Source organism: Mercenaria mercenaria, chromosome 11, assembly GCF_021730395.1.
Source record: "Mercenaria mercenaria strain notata chromosome 11, MADL_Memer_1, whole genome shotgun sequence".
NCBI lineage: Eukaryota > Metazoa > Mollusca > Bivalvia > Venerida > Veneridae > Mercenaria > Mercenaria mercenaria.
The window spans coordinates 42723215-42743054 of record NC_069371.1 but is presented as its reverse complement, the minus strand read 5'-3'; the positions used below and the strand labels follow the sequence as shown (position 1 = coordinate 42743054).

At 34.0% G+C, this 19840-nt stretch overlaps 1 protein-coding gene across 1 annotated transcript; it reads right to left on the bottom strand.

Moving 5' to 3' along the window:
• Positions 1-255: 255 nt before the first annotated feature.
• LOC123532751 (integrin alpha-8-like) lies at positions 256-19181 on the bottom strand. Its single transcript, XM_053517258.1, has 14 exons — positions 19090-19181; positions 16027-16190; positions 14631-14777; positions 12839-12988; positions 11485-11573; positions 9978-10167; positions 8871-8977; positions 8554-8725; positions 7945-8053; positions 6584-6672; positions 6179-6298; positions 5652-5753; positions 4763-4885; positions 256-4534 (listed from the first exon to the last, which is right to left on the bottom strand). Exons 2-14 carry the CDS (start codon positions 16066-16068, stop codon positions 4397-4399), a joined length of 1578 nt encoding a protein of 525 aa, XP_053373233.1. The 5' UTR covers positions 16069-16190; positions 19090-19181; the 3' UTR covers positions 256-4396.
• Positions 19182-19840: the final 659 nt, after the last annotated feature.

Sequence of the window (19840 nt, the reverse complement as noted above, 5' to 3'; positions counted from 1 at the left end):
GGACATGTTATCAGAAAATGAGTTTCGCTGGTTTTTCGAAAGTCACTCAGAGGTAATCCATCATAACGGCTACACAAACTTTTCCAAAGTTCAACCTGATAATACAGGTATATCTTGCCCAATTGGGCCGACTGATCGTACCTGTTAAAATAGATTGTCGGTTAAACCCGGTTTACAATTATCATGCCTTTGAGTACCAGGTCCTTTTTGTCAATGCAACTTAAAAAGTGGTTTGATATCTAAGATGAATATATATCAGGTATGAACATACTCTTTATTGTTATTACATTTCATACATTTTATAGAAACATATCGTAAACAAGTTTTAAACTGATCTGAATTGTACATATGCTACTGTTACGTTTATGAATCTTCTCTTGAAAATCATACAACTGTTTGCTTTTAAAATTTGCAATCTTAATCCCTAAGCCTTAAAATTAGTGATGTTGTACAAACAGTTTTTATACCAGTTATATTCTTTATTATTTGTACGGTACAAAAATTGCATGGTAATTTTGACTTGCAAATTGATAACTTCCTTATTCACACGGTTTTCCACTTAAGATGAGTAATTTCTGAAATTGAATAAGAATACCCCTGGATAAAATGGCGATCACATCGTTACTAAGTCATTATTAGTTATGTGTTTAAAATGTCATCAGACTATTTCATGATCTTTGCATATCGGTTAAGACAGAGTGAAATTCGCGATTTAACATCTCAGAAATGTGGCGTATAACAGTTTACAAATAGCTAGATTCCTATAAAAGCAGGTTTTGCTTACATACAACAAACGGAGAATGTGCCAGTACTAATGCACAGCGTCGGATAAGGCAGGATTCCATTAAAACAATGTGCCGTATAAATCAGGTTTTAGTTTTGTTATATTTTGTAAAATCAATAACATCTGAATAGAATGAGATAACTAGGGAAATGTATACTGCTACCTTTTCAGGAAGTGTTGAACATTGCCTAGAAATTATATTCAATGGACACAATGCCCTGTGGAACGATCGAAATTGTGATGCCGTAAGAAATTTCATATGTGAAGCAAAGTAAGTTCTAATAAATACTGCTGTTAATGAAATATTCATAAACGTATCTATTGTGAAAGTGTATCTGGAAATTGTCCATGTACATGCATTCAAAATATACATGGGGCTACATTTGCAGACTAACTACTAAATATGCATTTTTATCTTTTTAACGGAATGATTTAAAAAAAAGAAATAAGTGACACTTTGTATATTTAAAAAGAAGGTTGATCATGAGGCAAGCAACTCTGAGGTTTATGACATACGTTAATGCCACGCTTTTGTATCATTCATTTATTAAATAGGAATAGTCATAATTGATCAGATTTTAAACAAATGCATAAGAGCTTCTTTCTATCTGTTTCGAAAATAAAAAGATATATCAATTTGCTGTTTTGTGGAGAAAGGTCATGTAAAAAGGTATATCTCAAATAACGTAATGAACTCAGTCTGAATGATTACACCTGCTAATTACAGGCTCGGGGGACAAACAGATATTGTTGGATTAATTTTATTGTTAACTGTTTCATTACGATATTAATGCCATTAACAATAACAAAGCGACCACATTCAAATACACTTTTAGTTTTATTGCCTTGTTTAATTAAGAGTTATGAAGATTGAATACTGGTTATTAAAAAGCAGTTGCACGTTTTGGGGGCGTGGCGTGGGCATTGTTGCATTTTCCATTACTGCTAATGAACAGACTCAGTCAAACCGAATCTGTAATTTTCACAGTTTGCCTTGTTCTCGGTGCTTCCGAATGATCTACTTTTCAGATTTTATTTTGTAATACTATAATTTGTGTAATATTATGCTAATGCAATTTTTAGCAATTACATGTTTACAAATCTTATTCGCTGTGTTCAAAGTTCTCAAAATGAGAGTGTTTGTGCTTTAGAAAATGATGGAGAATAAAATAAATTGCAAGCAACATTTTTCGTGAATATAAGCGAAAATGAAACCTCCGCGAACATTACTCAATACACAGTATTGCAAAAATGTGAATTATTTAATGTCACATTATTATAATTCCTGATAAAGCACAATTTACGATGCAGTACAACCTCTGTAGAGCAACATTCTTTGGGAAATACAAATATTGACTGTTATGTAGAGGTTGTTGTTCTGGGGAGGTAAATTTGATAGTGTATTTCAGCTTAGGAAAAATTTGATGATGTTGTTATAGAAAGGTTTTTGCTTAAAAGAGGGTCGCTCTGGAGAGGTTGTACTGTACATTAAAGTTCATACAAGCTTAATACACATTTTTTACAAGCACAAAATGTATTTAAAACCATAAGAGCTCACGATAAATGATAAAATATGTAAAAAGACCTTTTGAAAGCATTGAAGGCAACCAAGCAACATGATAACAGACTCGGTGTTTACGGAGTCTTTTCATGAGACGTAATGAGATGTGCAACACCACTCGCACCCGCTAGTTAATGTTTAACAAGAATCATAGCATTTATATGCTGAAAACATTCGCTCATACTGTCTAACGATATAGTAAACAAGAGGGTCATAATGCCCCTGAATCGCTCACCTGAGTATATTGAACCACACGTTTCAAATGGCAGACTGATGCTAAAATATTAGAAAGTAGATCTATGGTCACTGTAAGACAGTTTAAAGATTGGTGTGCAAAACTGTACATGTCATCCAAATTTCAAGGCTGGATCTCAAACTCGAGTGGTCACAAGCAAAAATTTACGCACGGACACACGGACGACATTGAGCTACTGATCTAATTTTTGACCGCAGTTGACCCAGTTTCGAACTTGACCAAGACATCATCAAGATGAATATTCAGACCAAATTTCATACAGATCTCATGAAAAATATCGCCTCTAGAGAGATCACAATGTTTTTATATTATTTGACCTACTGACCTAGTTTTTGACGGCACGTAACCCAGTTTCGAACTTGAACGAGATATCAACAAACTGAACATTCTGACTAATTTTTATGAAGATCCATTGAAAAGTATGGACTCTAGAGAGGTCAGAAGGTTTTTCAATTTTTTAGACCTACTGACCTGCTTTTTAACCACAGGTGAGCCAGTTGTGAACGTGACTTAGATATTATCAAGCTGAATATTATGACTAATTTTTATTAAGATCTATTGAAAAATATGGCCTCTAGAGAAGTCACAAGGTTTTTTTTCTATTTTTAGACCTATTGACCTAGTTTTTGATGGCAGTTGACCCAGTTTTAAACTTGACCTAGATATCATCAAGTTGAATATTTTGACCAACTTTCATACAGATCTCTATAAAAAAAATCGCCTCTAGAGAGATCACAATGTTTTTCTATTTTTAGACCTACTTACCTAGTTTTAGACCGCACATAATCCTAGATATCATCAAGATGAACATTCTGACCAACTTTCATAAAAATCCCATGAAACATGTGACCTCTAGAGTGGTCACAAGCAAATGTTTAGGCACTGACGCATACACGGACGTACAGACGACGGATGCCGCGCGATCACAAAAGCCCACCTTGTCACTTTGTGACAGGTGACCTAACAAGTAGACGAATATTTCCTTCTACAGACTAGCATGCTCTTCCTGAACTTATCGGCATCTTCAGAGGTTGACAGACAGGGCAAAGAACATATTCCTAGCTTTAAAATTATGAAAAATACAGATGTAAGAAGTATTGTCTGACAGTAACTCTTCTTGTTTTAAGAAGCATCAACTTTAAAATTTGTTTTCAAAATCCTTAACAAATTATGATTGTAGACATTTTTGATATTTTTTTACATTATTCTATATATTCTATAAGTTCGATCATGCAATATTATGTATTCTCATACGCACGTATTTCTATCATTCTAGATAAATATAGAACTTCAAGCATACGGAAACCTTTATATTAATATACAACAGAGCAAGTATATTATGAAATTTTAAGCTAACGCAAGAAAGACTAATGTAAGGTTTCTAACAAATCTAGGGCTTACATATATAGGGCTTTACATATTGGCTTTATTGCAGCAACTAATGATTGCAGTATCGACAGTATTCTCCTTGTAGCAAAAATACCCCAGATGCATCAGCTAGTGCTGCTGAAGCACTCCTTAAATATTATTACTGCTCTAACAAGTATATCATCGTTTTTGCTGCCAATTGTATTACTTCTGGCTATATTCCGCTTTACTACTTTTACAACAGTTTTACTGCTAAGTACAACAGTTTTACTGCAGTAACATCTGTCACTGCTATGCTAAAGTATATTTACTCCTAAGCGTGTACACTTACAAAACACTGACACATTTAGATTATTATAACTACAGAGGGTAAATAATGTTGCCTAAAACAAAATGAATATTAGTTTGATAGAAAATAAACAGTTTATTATTTTAATTCTTTTTCTTCCATAGAAGTGTAAGGTTGTTTTTCATGTGACGACATCCTGACGCTTTTGCGGTTATACAGACTGGCTCTTTTCCATTGCTGTACCTGGTTGTGCTTCTTACGTGCAAAGAATCCACACTGAAGGTAAATGTAGAACAACATATTTGAAACTTGCATTAATCAGCAGTTAAAATTCGTTGAAAAAAGCAAGACTAAAATTATATTAACATTGATAAATGTAAAATTCTTAGTGATCTGACTGAGCATTTTCTTTTTTCTCTTCATCAATCATTTGTTATTACATTCATTTAATTTAATATTTTTGCTCTGTTTGAATTTGTCTTATCTATGGCTTTAAATACTTGCCTTCCATAGGATTACAATGACAATGATCAGTAGTGCAAGTGCACCTAGGACGCTTCCAATGATAATCCATATATTCACTTCGGACACAACAGACGTGGGCTCAACGACAAATGTTGTCCATTTCTGAAACATAATTATTAAAATCATACCTAAAACTGAAAATATAATCTAAATTTAACATATGTATTGATTTTTAGAATCTAAATATGTTAATTGTTCATCCGGCTGTATTTTGAAGGGAATCACGCCGTCTGCTGCTTCGATTGCAACATTATACGCTATATAAAAAAACTCATTTAATGATAAGATAAGAATAGTTTTTGATGGTTAAGTGTCACACCAGCACAATTCTTGGGATTTGGTGGATTTTCCAGCATTTGAAAAATGAAGAAGGAAGACACCATGCGCTCCTCCTGGCATTTTGTCTAACATTGGCTTGCACTGGGGTAGACCTTCCGTAAGTCAACTGGATGGCTTCCTCACATGAAAAAATTCTGTAGCCAATACGTTATTCCGGACCCACACTGGTGAGGAACAAATGACTTTGTTAGCGAGATTTATCGACTACATAATGTTATTACAATTGCAAGCTCACAGGAAGAGTTGGTTGTGTTAGGTACTTTATGGAAGTATTGCTAAAGGCACAAGATACAACATCGTAACTCTATGATCTCAACTTACCTCCATACAAACCACGCACATCTATGTGTCTGACCTAACTCTATTAAAACGAATAGCTTTTTGTCGATGACTTACCTCTATGCCAACGGCTTATATCTTTACCAACGACTTACATCCATGCCAATGACTTACTTCTATGCAAGTGACTTACCTTTATGCCAACGACTTTCCTCTTTACCAACGACTTACCCTTGTTCTAACGACTAACCTCAGCATATACGGTTTTATCCCATGGAACAACCTTTCCTCCATACCAGATATAAGGATCAGTAACTGTAGCAATCGTTTCGTAGCGTATTTCACGTACTTCCTGTCAAAATAAACGAAAAATAAAAACGCTAGAGAGGTTATTCTAAATTCGAATAGTCTAATATCGAGATGGTGTGAGCGTTATTCTCCTGTGATGTGGGTATACATATTAACACGTGCTTCGAAATAACATAAATGTTGAGTGCTGCACAGCGCGTGGCTGCATGGCATGGATGGTAGTATGAATGTTAACTACCGTTTATGAACATCTTCAATAAATTTGATTCTACAACAATGTTTTCGAGTTTTAAACTCATTGTTTAAGTACTGTCTAAAATATAGGACACTTAATACCACAAAATATTAGTTAAAGCATACCTAGTGATATTATTCTACTGTACTCTAGTATAATGTCACGTTACTGTCTTCAAAATTTCGCAATTTACATTACCAAGTTAACTGATAACCAAATAAAAACATATCTACCTTTTCCTTTGCCAGTTCCTTTTCATAAACATCTACTGTTATATCAATGGTCTCTTGTTTATTGTGTTCGAGATTTAGCACTTCACATTCAATTATTGCACATGTATAGTCTTCACAGGTCTAAAGATTGAAAACAAACGAAGAACAATTTCATGATGATCGACTAATTCCAACGACCAATCACTATCACGTCCCGAACTCTATATTGTAGTTTTCTAAACACACGTGTATGTTTTAGATATGATTTTCTTTTTTGCTTTTTATGCATTGATGTTTACGAATACTACATACTAAATATATGTATCTCTAAAAACATAACTTTTGAATGATTCTTCTATTACCGTAATTTTTCATTCTGTTTATTTCTAACTTATATAACTGTAATATAAAGTATGAAATATCTACTATATTTTTGTTTTTAGCCGTTTCCTGTGGTTTGTCTCCAGAACTTTTAGCTGTTTTCGGTTCTTGTTTTGCTTCCCTTCGTTTTCTTTCTGAAATGAGAAATCATTTATTATTCGAGGTTTGAAAACGTTTCATTGATTGAAAATGACTTTTATTAGGAGTTATTTCAAGATGTGTTAATTTGATTGAAAATATAATTTTGATTCAAACATAATCCCTACCTTTTATTACAACGTTTAAGCACTGACAGTGCTCTTCAAAAATATTCTAGATAAATTGCATTTAGCGGACTTGGCTTGTACTGCAGGTTTGTCAATTTCGTATTGGAATAACCATTATGTTATTGTTAAAGGTCGCACATCTAAATAAACCATGTTGCACACCATGAATGGTTAACTGGTTAATATAGGTTATCATATAGATAAAAAGTATCACATCGTAGTATTCCATTTTCGCATACCAAAGGTTTACCATGGTTCCCAAGTTGAACGTCTGGCACGTTTCGCCAATATTTTTGATTCGGTTATATGACAAGTGAAACTTTTCAGCCAATCAGCGACGTTTCGCGACAAATCTTCACGAACCAATCAAAATCGACCGTTAAAAGCGTGAGGAGGTTCGTTTTAATATTGACGACGAACTATGAGGAATATTCTTCTTTCTTAGGGTACAATATCCAGTCGCAAAAATAATCCTTAGTAATCACTACCATGCAGTATTGTCCTAATTCTTTGCGTGTTAGTATTTTTATAAGATATTGTTTAGACAGATTACTACCAAAACAATTGTAATTCTCCGCTGGTCTAATCACAAGTAGTCTAAATATAAATAGTGCATATTCCATCACCTCCCTCCCCCCCCCCCCCCCCCCCCCCGCCACACACACACACTTTCCTCGTGTCCTTTCTCGATAGCATCGTGCTTCAGTGTTTTCTCGAAAAGAGAAATTGAATGAAGCAAAAAGGAGTAAATTCAGCGGGATGTGTTTAACGAACAGTAGTTTTCTTATATAAAAGTTTATACCCCTTTTCTTTGTTGCGTAAGTAACGATATTGTTCAGTACGAGAATATAAGTCTCTGAAAGGCGAATCTGCTAGAAAATATCGAAACATCGTTATAAAGTAAGAGGATTTTAGATGAAATAAAGAACAACCGGATTTAGTTGTGTTCAGTTTATAAATTTCCAGTTCAGTCGCTGAATAATGTGGAACATTGATTGGCTGAATTCGTTTCCGGTAGTAATGACGGTGCGCATGCTTACCAGAAAAACGAAAAGAAATAAACCAGATGTTCGTCTCGGGATTATGACGTAGCTGTGATGGACAAGAACATAATATTTTGACTAACTACAGAAAACATACCTATTTCAGTTTCCGGTTGAACGGGGAATTTTGTCGTTGACTTCGTGCTTGATGTTGTTGTCTGGACTATCGGGGCCTTACCGCGGACACTACATTTAGACGACATTTCCTGGTATTTGTTATATGAAATAAATAAATAAGTAAAATTATCTCTTTCACGGTCATAAACGCTAGAAAATAAAATAAATCAGACTGAGCCACTAGCGATAAGAAATGAAAGAGTGCAACGACTATACCTCCTTAAATCACAAAATATTCAACTTTATTTTCAGTTAAAGATAGAGCATCCCTTGATAAGATATTAAGCATACAATAAGTCCACTAAATAATCTAAAGTTAAATGTTTTGCTCTGATTTCTGTGATATTATATTTGGACCATGATATTTTGATAGTGCGTGTTCCTAGGTATAAAGCAATAAAAACAAAAAAAAAATCATTATGTGTAAAGATCTAATTGCACAGCCTGATATTTCAAAATACTATAATTGTAACTTTTTGCAATTATCTAATAACCACATTTCTCTACCTCTCACCGAAAAGCGTTCTGAATTTACTACGCAATAATAGAAACATTTTACAGAAAAATAGAACATTTGTGTAAATATTACCTTGATAACTGCGAGGTCTACTTCATTCTTGGACAACGGTATTGAGATATTAACAAACGTCTTTGGCAGAAAGCTTGGTCCCTCATTTATAAGGAAGTAGCGGTGAATAAGGGTTATTTTTCGTGTACTCCTCTCGTCGGCCTTGTATCTGATTTGATCAGATGTCTCTTTGCTGTAAATATTAACATTTTATTAGTTCTTACTAAACCAATTGGTTAGGTTTACCTCTTATTTAAGTGGATCTATAATAACATATTAAACATATTAACTATTAATATAATTATTTTCTCTTGTACCAGTACGGTAAAAAAACCTACTCTGCCTGTATAATCACTTGGAATTTCAACTTCACTGGGATCTTCCTCTCAAACATATTGTTGTCCATGTTCACATCCTTGTTTGCCTGGTCGGTTACCAAAGCAATCTGAATAAGAAAACAGTGTCATCAGAGTTTTTTTTTCAAATGCTTCGAAATTTAGCAAAACTTCATAGATTTTATTTTATTCTTTTGGAATTGTAAGTAAAAATAAGAGTGTTTCTATGGTCTCCTAGACAAGCCAGATTTCACGTTAGAAAGAACTTCAACATTACTTGGCCGACACTTTTATATAATTATTTTGTCTTAATTTATAAACATTGACAACTTTTACATGACATTAATAAAACACACATTTTGTAGTAGACTGAATACATATAAAGTGATGTTTATCAACACAATTTTAATGATGAGCATACTGTTTAAACCTCTTCATATGTTGGTTCTTTTTAAATTTATTAATTTGAAAACAAAATATCAAGACTATTAACCCCCAAAGCGATTACCTCCCAAAGTTGTAATTACAAATACCACGTGACCATGAAATAACAAGACGATGAAAAGAAATTCAAGTAATTACATTCTTATTTTTGATTTTATACTTTGATGTTTCTACGCGCTGAAGCAATAAATCTTTAAGAAGTAGACAAAACACTCTCAACCTCAAATGATAAAATAAACAATTAATCAAAATTGTCTAAATGTTTGTGATTGCAGAGGTGGCTTTAAAGGTAGACTACTGTGTAAGAGATTGGTAATCGTATATACTCGGTCTCTTGATTTAGAAATTGTTCAAAATTTCCTAGGTTAATCGTTGGAATACCATGTAACGCATGTATGCAAATATAGCACAAGAAAGACAAATTATAACAAGAAAAGGATAATGAGCTATTAACTTAAGTAATTTGCCAAAACTATAATAATGAACTTAATTCTTATATAGCTACTACAGAAAACTGACAAGACACAAAATTTACAATATTATTCAGATGTTTAGGAATACACTAGAATGATTAAACGTCTATTAAGCATAATAACCTAATTTTATATGGTCATTCAATGACGTCATCGTTTTGCTAATTTGCAATATAAAAAGGCCATTACTCACATGAACGTACTCCTTCATTTTGCTCATATCCATACCAGGAATCAGCCGTTGCCTGGATACGTCAAAATACATCTTGATTTTCATATTTTCATTTCTATCAAGTTTACTATCTGCCGTACAGTAAATCGTTGTGCTTGTCTGGTGTGGGGATTCGTACTTGCAGCTTGCACCTACCAAACCATTGTTCGGGCTGCGTGGAAACAGACAAAGTAGCATTTATTCGCATTATTTCTAACAGCAAATGAATTTAAAAACAGTGCTTCAATTCATTTGTACTGTTTGCTGCACAATCGACATCTGTGTATCATTTTAAGACAAAAAACATGACTTCTTCTGTGTCTGCAAAATCAATATCATTCGTTCTGCCGAATTTTTCTATACCGACTACATTAACAAGTATATAATTTATCAAATGTAAATGGCTACACATGATAACTGATAAAAAAAAAATGCCGTTTCTAACATAATTTGGTTTAAAACAGCTCAAAAGAGATGTTGCCCGGAATATTGGGCAAACATTTCAACTATATGAGAAAATGAGAAAAACAAGACTTAAAATGATCTAAGTACCATTTATTTCTTAAAGTAATTAAGATATTTTCGTTTGAGGACAAAAAACACAAATTATATAACTATGATACACTATAACACTAGGAATTAACACATAACAGAAATGTATACAAGCCCTACACATAGGAATATAAAACAGACAGGGACTCTAGTTCTTAAGTTGCATTTGGAAAAAAAAAACAGTAAATTAAATGTTACTACTAACGTTTGATACCTCATGTAATGGATCCATAATAAAGTAATCAGTTTTCACTTTATGCGATTTCTTTCCGCATTCTCCAGATGTTACGGAAAGTCTTGTGCATGTTGAGTTTTCTTCTCGAGTTCTACAAAGCGCTCTGTGGAGAACTGACCACGGTTTGTTAGACATTTGAGAAGAAAATTTCGAAATGAAAACTCGCAGTATCGAGATGGGTTTCAATAGCGAAAATAAATGTTTACTATAAACTTACATTCTCATCCATCAGATGTTCATCAAAATCCCGAGACGAACCTCTGATTTATTTCTGTCGTTTATTTGGTGAGCATGCGCACTCGTAATTACTACCGGGAGAAGTTTCTGCCAATCAATGTTCGCCACTATTTGGCACGCCGAATTTAAATTTCAAACAATATGTAAGCAAGGTAGTTGCTAACGATGGATAAAGCCGATATTCCATGATTGCGATTAATAAAAAATTATTTCTGTTATTCGATGTTAAGAAATTTACCTGAAGAAATAATAATATTCCTCGTAAGTGGGCATCGATATGAAAGGACGCGGTCACGCTTTTCACGGACGATTTTGATTGGTTCGCTACATTTTGTCGCGAAACGACGCTGATTGGCTGAAACGTTTTACCTGTAATGTAACCAAACCACAAATATCAGCGAAATGTGCCAGAGGTTCATCCAGGGAACAACGGTAGACCTCTGGTATGCGAGAATGTATACTTACGAAGCGTCTCGCTTCATTAAAGCTGTTACTTCACCACTGACGTTGGCTCTGTATGACGAGTTAAACAGATTCGTGGTATCTGTCGTCACCTGAAGTATGAAACAACTGCAGATTAACATTTGTTGGTATTTTTAAAACCTTTGGAAGCAAGCACAATGGTAGCAGTCTCAGTTGGATGCAATCTGGTTATGAGATGTCATTGTTTATACTAATTTATTTAAGGTCGATTGTGAAGCAAGTTCTACAACTTATTTTAATCACTCACGACATTTCATCCCTAATTAATCCATCGCCTCGAGGGTATGAGAGGAGAGAAGCCAGTTTCGCTTTGAATGCTGAGCACCAAGCTGACGTAACACCGCTATATAAAAAGTCGAAATATAAAACTAAGTGATATATGCATCAACATAATACGGAAAAGTGCAAGAATTTAATCCCCGTCTTTTTCAATTCATTACGAACTATTTTAAGAACCAAATATTTTGTCTATATTCATACCTTTGTCATGAAGAAAATGGAAAACCGCAAGAGTGAGAAAATATGTTATCATTGAATTACAAATCATATATGTACATATATATCAATGAATTATCAGATACTAATATAACCTTTGTGGATACGGAAGGTGCATTACCTGAACATCAAAAATCTGAAGACGTGCTATTGATAGCCGTATTCTGACGACCCTTCCACTAGCCAATCCGTACCTTACTTACAACATTTTGTATGTGAAAGTCGAAGTTGGAAACAAATATCATGGGTTTTTCATGTTTATTATGACGGCCACATCACGACTTCGCCGTCGTGTTTTGAGAAGTCTCATATGTCACGGTACGGAATTGGTCACGTAAAGGGAGAATATGTGTTAGGCTGCCAGTTAGCTTAGTCGGTGGAGCACTCGCTCTATAAGCGAGGGGTCCAGGGTTCAAGCCCGGACTAAACGCACATTTTTCTCACCCTGTGACATTCTACGCTATTTTGATGGTACAGCCAAATGCTTGTTGAAACGAGTCGTCTGATTGGTTCAAATAAAAATAGATTTGCGAAAATAAAAGTACCAATATCGGAAATCCAAAATATACAGAAGACGAATGTACATGGGTCATTCTCAGATTTTCGTTAGAAGATCAAGTACTTTAGTCAGATTGTGCTTTAAACTTGAGCTTCATAAAAAAATAAAAATAACAAGTAACAAAAACAAACACGTTCAGTGTTTCAGCGGATGAATATTAGAAGGATACTGCGCAACTCAGTCAAAATTTGCAACCATGACAATACATAATACTACTTGGCTCCTTTCGTATTTATAACAGAAGGTGAGAAAAATGGCCTAAGGAAATAAATGAGAAATTGCCTGTAGAATGTTAGCAGCATCGATGTATATGTTTGTGTCCTCTTTAACTTGAGTAGGTACTACTCCTTCCTTGGTCAGAAACATCTCTACCGTAATCTTTAGGTCAGAGGTGCACGTCGTTATACTGTCGCATTTCTTGTCAAACTCGATCTAAAATATAGTTACAGAATAATGCACAAAAAATCTCATGAAACGCCAAAACATACATGTACTGTACTATTACAGTTAATATGACAGACTGATATATTAAACTATACTTCGTAAAAAAGCACACACGCCATACGCTTTAAGGTGAAATGCGCCTAATTTCAAGTTCTTGGGTTCCGTTTCAAAATCTTGTTAAATATAAAATTCAGCATATTCCTCACAGAATGCATATTTTACATTCTTGATATTTCTGTAACTTTTTTCTCTGCAAACTTTCAAACACGACCATTGATGTCCATTTTTGATGAACAACAATTTCACATTCGTCAGACTGTTTTCGTAAAGTGAATCGTTCTGTTCAGTCAACAAGTATCAATTTGCTTGTTACTCATCATATTTTCATTTAAAAATGTCTTTAAAATGGTGTATAATTTGTGGAGATCATTTTAATTTCCAATTCGATGTTTACAATAAAGTAACGCAAATTTGTCCACTTATTACGTTAACCCAGGTTCGCTGTCGAAAAACTACTATTAAAGATCGATAAACGATGTTTTTCGAACGTAAAGCCAGTTTTTTCGGACACTTACCTAAATCTTCGAGAAAAACCATAAGATAACGGGTTTCAGCTATAGTTTACACTCGTGAACCCAGGTTTAGGTTCGATAAACTAGGTTTCTCTATTGAACTATGAATCTTGGTCGTTATCCTAAGTTCACGACCATGGACATGTTTGAGACCGAAAATCGTAGTTTTGTTCGAGAAACCTAGTTCATTGAACATGAACCTAGTTTCACACTCGAATACTTTTGTAAACATATGTTCACGGCCGTAAACATAGTTTCATGTCCGTAAACATAGGTTCAGGGCCACAAAACCATGTTTACGCCCAAAATTCATAGCTAATTTATTATCTAATGTATCGACCGTAAACCATGGTTTACGTTTGATAAACTAGGTTTCTCGATTGAACGACGATTCTCGGTCGTTATCCTATGTTTACGCTTGTGAACCCCGGTTCACGCTCATAAATCATGGTCTGAGAACGTGAACCTATTTTTACGACCGTGAACTTGGGTTTACAAGCCTGAACCTACGTTTACGAGTGTTAACTATGGTTTACGGCGTTATCCCATGTTTTCGCTCGAAAATAGTATTCGAAAAACCAGGTTTTACGTTCGAAAATCTAGTTTATCGATCGTTAAATCTTAGTTTTTCGACCGTGAACCCAGGTTCACGTAATTATTGGACAATTGGCGTGCCATAAAAGTCAGAGCCACAAATATGACTTTAAATTTTAAATTAAAGTTTGCTTTAATGTTGTCTCATGTAAAACCCAAACGATAGAATTTGACAAAAAAGAACTGACATGATGATACTGACATGATGATGAAAACATTATTCTGTCAAGAAACTAATATTTGTAACTGATTAATTTACGCGACTTGATATGTGGCGATATCTCGGAGAATTATGTTCGTATGAAACATGTTATTGTAACGGGAATCAAGCCCTTTTCCTCCTCCAGTTGAGCATAAGGTGATACTATATTTAAAAATATTCATTCACTACAGTTACGTGTTTGAGATAATTATTTATCCAGTTATTTCCATAGATAGCACAGGTAGTGGCAAATCAACTTTACATTTTCAACTATGTGCGTCTTGGCATCATTTTTCAGGATTGGATCCAATTCTGCAAAGTTATCTTGCTTTGTTGGAATCAATTCAAACCTTCCTTCCATACGAACTTGGGTCCATGCATCTTTCGGTTCTGGTTTACCCCTGTATCCCTGCAAATAGACTTTTCTTCTATCAACCATAATTATTATAATGATGTGCATTTGTTTCAAATGTCATTCAACATGTGTATTAAAAAAGTAGATTATTAAGAAAATAGTTATAATAATTATAGCTCATGCTTTCCTCGACTTTTTTCTTTCCTTTCAGCGGAATCGAAATGTAAAACCTTAAGGAAAGTGAGGAATACATTTCGTTCCTAACATTATAACATATACATATTTATGTGCAGTTAAGTATGGCCGCTTCTATCTATTACCTTCAATATCATAGTCTTTTCCGACCTACTGGAACACAAATGATTTTAACATGATTTGTTATATGTAAAATAATTAATGCGAATCAGTCTTTATTTAATCGATGATAGCACTCCAAAACTCTGGGTGGCATATCCTTTGTTTGTACGGTGATTCGCCTGAGGTGAATACTCTACATAGGATCTATCAAAATACTAACATATGTCAAATTCCTATCGTCGTGGCCCTCAAACGAAAAGTAATGTTTTGAGTAAGGACTCATAATATGATATGAGGTAAAGAACCTAACAGTATTCCGTAATATATTGTTTTATCTATTTTACACCAATGTTAATTACTCAGTAGCTTGGCAGATTCTATAACGCTTATATTTCTTCGATGTCCAGACAGATTCTGATCTATTCGAAGCGCTGCCCTCGTATTAAAGAAAAAAACACACAATCTTTTATCCAACAATTTATGAGCGGACAATAACGAAATCAAGATTTTAGTACAATGATCATTGAAGTGCATCTGAAAGATCCAACTAAGACAGCTAATTGGTGGGTGGAAATAGCGGTGTGAATATAATTGAGTCAAACTATTCTGGTTATGAATTAAGGGTACAAATTTTAAGGTATACAGTAACTAAATCAACATATAACTCCTGATAGGGGCATCTCGTCACAACATCCCAAACTCGTTTATCATGTAGGGTTTTGAATGCTCTCTAGTTTTCACTATAAGCTTCCTTACAGTGACAAAACATGGTTACCGTTTGATGGAACTTGAAAAGAATGAATCTCATATTAAACCTAATACGATTTAAACAATATTAAAAAAACACGATTTATTTTTAAAATCATATCTTATCTGTACACTACATCAAGACTTCATCGTTTCGCCCGATTGTAATACATTTTAAGGAAAATACCATATTTGAATACAATCTTCTTTCAGTACATGACTGTAATAAGATCTCCCTTATTATTTAAAATTTACTTACTTTTACATCAATGACGTAATTTGTAAGGTAATTTCGATTCATACTGCTTGAAAGTGTAATATATTCCGTCAACGTCCCTGTGCCACCAGGACCTCTAAATTTTACCCGGCTCCAACCTTCCTTACTTTTGTGTACTGTATCAGAATCAAGGGTCCATTTGAGCTCTACAGAAAAGAAAACACATTTCCTGTACACACGTACAAGTACGTGCTTACATCTGTGAGGACTTTAATGATGTTCCGTTGTAGGTCTTCATTTTCAAATTTCGTTTTTATTCTACAGCCTTTACATTCTATTGACATTTTTTTCAGAAGTGTCAAATTGTTTGGTTGAACCAACTGAGTGAAAATAAAATAAGTGTCCATGAAAAACAAAACACTTTTGACATTAATGTGATTTCACTGTTTCCATGGCAACCTTTTTAGTCAGTTTTGGTGATAAAACAAACCATAAGAAGGGTACTAAATGGAGCTTTGGCACTGACATTTTATTCGCAGTATTCTTATTTTAATAAACTACTTTGCATATTTACATGAATATTTATGAGAATATACAAAATGACGAAACTGTGTCAAGAAATAACATTTACTAAGTTATAAGTAAATTTTAATGGATTTAAAAGTTCAAATCTGGCCTTGAAGTATTTCGGATTTTTTCTTTGCAATAGTATTTTGTAGCAAGGTAAATTGAAGGTAAGTAATTTATTCTAAATTTGTAATGTTTAGCTAATTTGCATATTATGAGCCAATGTTCAAACCAAATTCTCGGGAAAAAGATATAACTGAAACTAAATAGAATGATATTGAATAAATTTTTGATTACGTTATCTTAGAATTCGTAGGGAATCGATTCCTTTACGGCAACATGCGATATAACGAATGAGATATATACTATTAATTAAACAAGTGTCCTTCCGGCACGTGCACAGAGCTTCTGACTTCGGAATCTTGGAAGAATACACTTTTTCCTTGTACCTAATAGGCATCCACATAACTTTTCCGAACCACAAATATGGGTAGTGTTGTTTTTACTCCAAAATATAACTTTAAAACAAGAAACGTGGAAAATCCACGAAAAACAGGTTTCCAATTGCATCATGCCAACAGTTTTATATATATATATATATATATATATATATATATATATATATATATATATATATATATATATATATAAAATGATCAGTTAGATTTGAACCAACATCCTTCCATTCCAAGGCAAAAAATCTACTTTTTATGAAATACGACCCCATTTTTCTATTTTTAGCCACATTGGCCTTGACCCTGATCCGAGCTACCTAAAATACATAACCAAACTCTTGAGTTTGATAAAAGCTATCTACACACAAAGTATACTGGCAATAAGTGTACCCACACTAAAGATATTGAGTGGAAAACATTATTCTGTTTTAGTAATAGTTACCCCAAATATCATTCAAAGCTAATTTTTCAGATAAGCTTGCTGTACACAGTAACTAAGTCAAAATAAAATTATAAAGCAGAAACCATCGTTTTGATGACCACACTGAGAACAAAGTCTATTTCTAGGGGAAAGTCTATCTTTAGCAACTGTGACCTTGACCAAACAAAGAGAAAAAGAAGATTTTTTTTTTTATCTCAGGAGGATTTGAACAGACGCCTTTCCGTCCCATTGTCTAAAAAGCTTTTGGCCAAACGCTCTAGACCACTGCGCCGCCGTGAAATTTTCTAAGGGTGGAGATTAAATAAGTTATCCTGACCTTAAACTTGAACAAATGGCCCCATATACAGTCCCAACCTTGGTTTTCCTAAAGCTACCTTTTGGCCAAGTTTAATTTCGATACATCAATGAAAACTAAAGTTATTGGGCGGAAACCAAACTTTTCTACTTTTAACAACAGCGATCTTGACCTTGACCCAAATGACCTCAAATGCAATCCCAAGCTTCGTCTCCCCTAATCATCTATCTACAGTCCAAGTTTAGTGTCTATAGCTTGTTCCAGAATAAAGCTATTGCGCGGAAACCAAATTTGACGCCCGCCCGACGACATACCCCAATCTAATAACTGGTTTTCTACGAAAACCTGGTTAATGATACGGAATCGATGCTATCATTACAGTTCTTTTCAAATCTTATCGGATGAGTTGAAGTCGGATCGCTTCCAGGTTGAGGCAGTGCTTTATTTCATATTGCTTTAAATTGAATCAAATAAATAATGATTTTATTGATAAAAGTGATTTCAAGCTCAAACATACTTAGTGTAAACTAAAGTATTTACCTACAGAATAAAAAAATAATATAACTGTAAAAATAATGCGGGATTTTAATACCAAATTAAAACGTTAAAACTGTTCAGTTTATAAAGATTGATTTTAAACCTTACAAAATGTTAATCACAATTTTTTGTCACTTTGAAACATTCTCATTAGTATTAATGAAAATGCAAGTAATTTTTCACATGGAAATACGGCTAACAAAAGGACAATGTCTCAGCTCTATTATGAGACAATATTTAATGTTTTGTCACCGAAACTGATGTCTGGATCATCTACACGGTTGTCCAAAAATGAACGGTTGGCGTTGAAACGGTAAAATCATGTGTCTTTCAAAAGTGTTTTTCTGTCATGAGATTGTTTAGAATTTTCATTCAGTTGCCCTTGCTAAACAACTAGTTACCTAAAAATATTGTCGGTGTTTGAAAGGGAATGAGGTTGCGGGATGTGGTACATAGTAGTGGTCACTGGCTTCCGACCTCGAATACCCGGTTTCTTGTACTTCAAAAAGTACTATATTACAGCATCTTATTGAATTCATTTTGATGTTTTTGCATCTGTTTACACTATATGCTAAGTATGAATCAGGAAAGCTACGTTTATAATTTTGATTTAGATTCAAGCAACGATCGTAAATGCTACATACTAATGTCGGTCGTCTTGCAAAAAGGTTACTTACTAACATCGCTCATGTTTCAAAATGGCACTTACTAACTAGATTCACATTGCCAAAGGTCTACTTACAAAACCTCACTCAAGTTTCCAAACGTCTATTAACTAACATCGCTCAAATTGACAAAAGTTTACTTACTAACTTCGCTGATATTGCCATTTCTAGTCCCTACAGCATTGAACTGAAACAAAACCTGGACGTTAAAACAAAGCGTCTCTTATCTATTGAGCGTTATCAGGAACCTTTTAAAACTTTTCGGATTCGGTGTCATTTCATTCTATATGAATTTCCAATAGGTTGCCCTCAACAAAAAAAGTTTTTTGATTCTAGCCCAACAGCAAAACATTGTTTGAAAGTTCTACAACGATGAGATCAAAAAACCGTGATTTACGTACAAAAGAAAGAAAAAATAGAAGAACGAGAAAAAAAGCAAAGGCCGGGGTAGAGTTTTTGGATGGGTAATGGAAATGTTCAAAACCCCTGCCCCAATCAGTAATATGAAATAAGGCACGCCTCAATGGGATCGACAATTTTCAATCATCCCTTTAACTTTAAAAAAAAACCCTGTTTTTAATGGGGTTTTTTTAATAAAAGCAAATTTTGAGAAGAAAGACAACTTAAGGTGATAAAAAAAGCCACAGTGCTCAGGTGAGCTAAAAATCATACAAACTGAAAAGTTACTAGTTTGCAACTCACTGTTAACAAGCTTAACAGAAGACACACATTAACAATTATTGCACCAGGGGCAGGTTAAGAGCTCGGGCTGGGAGACAATTAGCCTTTTGTGCAAGGCTGGTTTTTTCTATTTGGTTTTTTAATTGTTTTTGGGAAATTATCGTAAAAAAACAAATCCTAATTTTGTTTTTTATATACCATCAAAACGATAGCT

Coding starts and splice junctions, on each gene's coding strand:
- LOC123532751 (XM_053517258.1), bottom strand. CDS start 16,068: ATGAATCGAAATTACCTTACAAATTACGTCATTGATGTAAAA. Junction 14,778..16,026: donor ATTACGTCATTGATGTAAAA/GTAAGTAAATTT, acceptor GTCTATTTGCAG/GGATACAGGGGTAAACCAGA. Junction 5,754..6,178: donor AGGAACTGGCAAAGGAAAAG/GTAGATATGTTT, acceptor TTATTTTGACAG/GAAGTACGTGAAATACGCTA.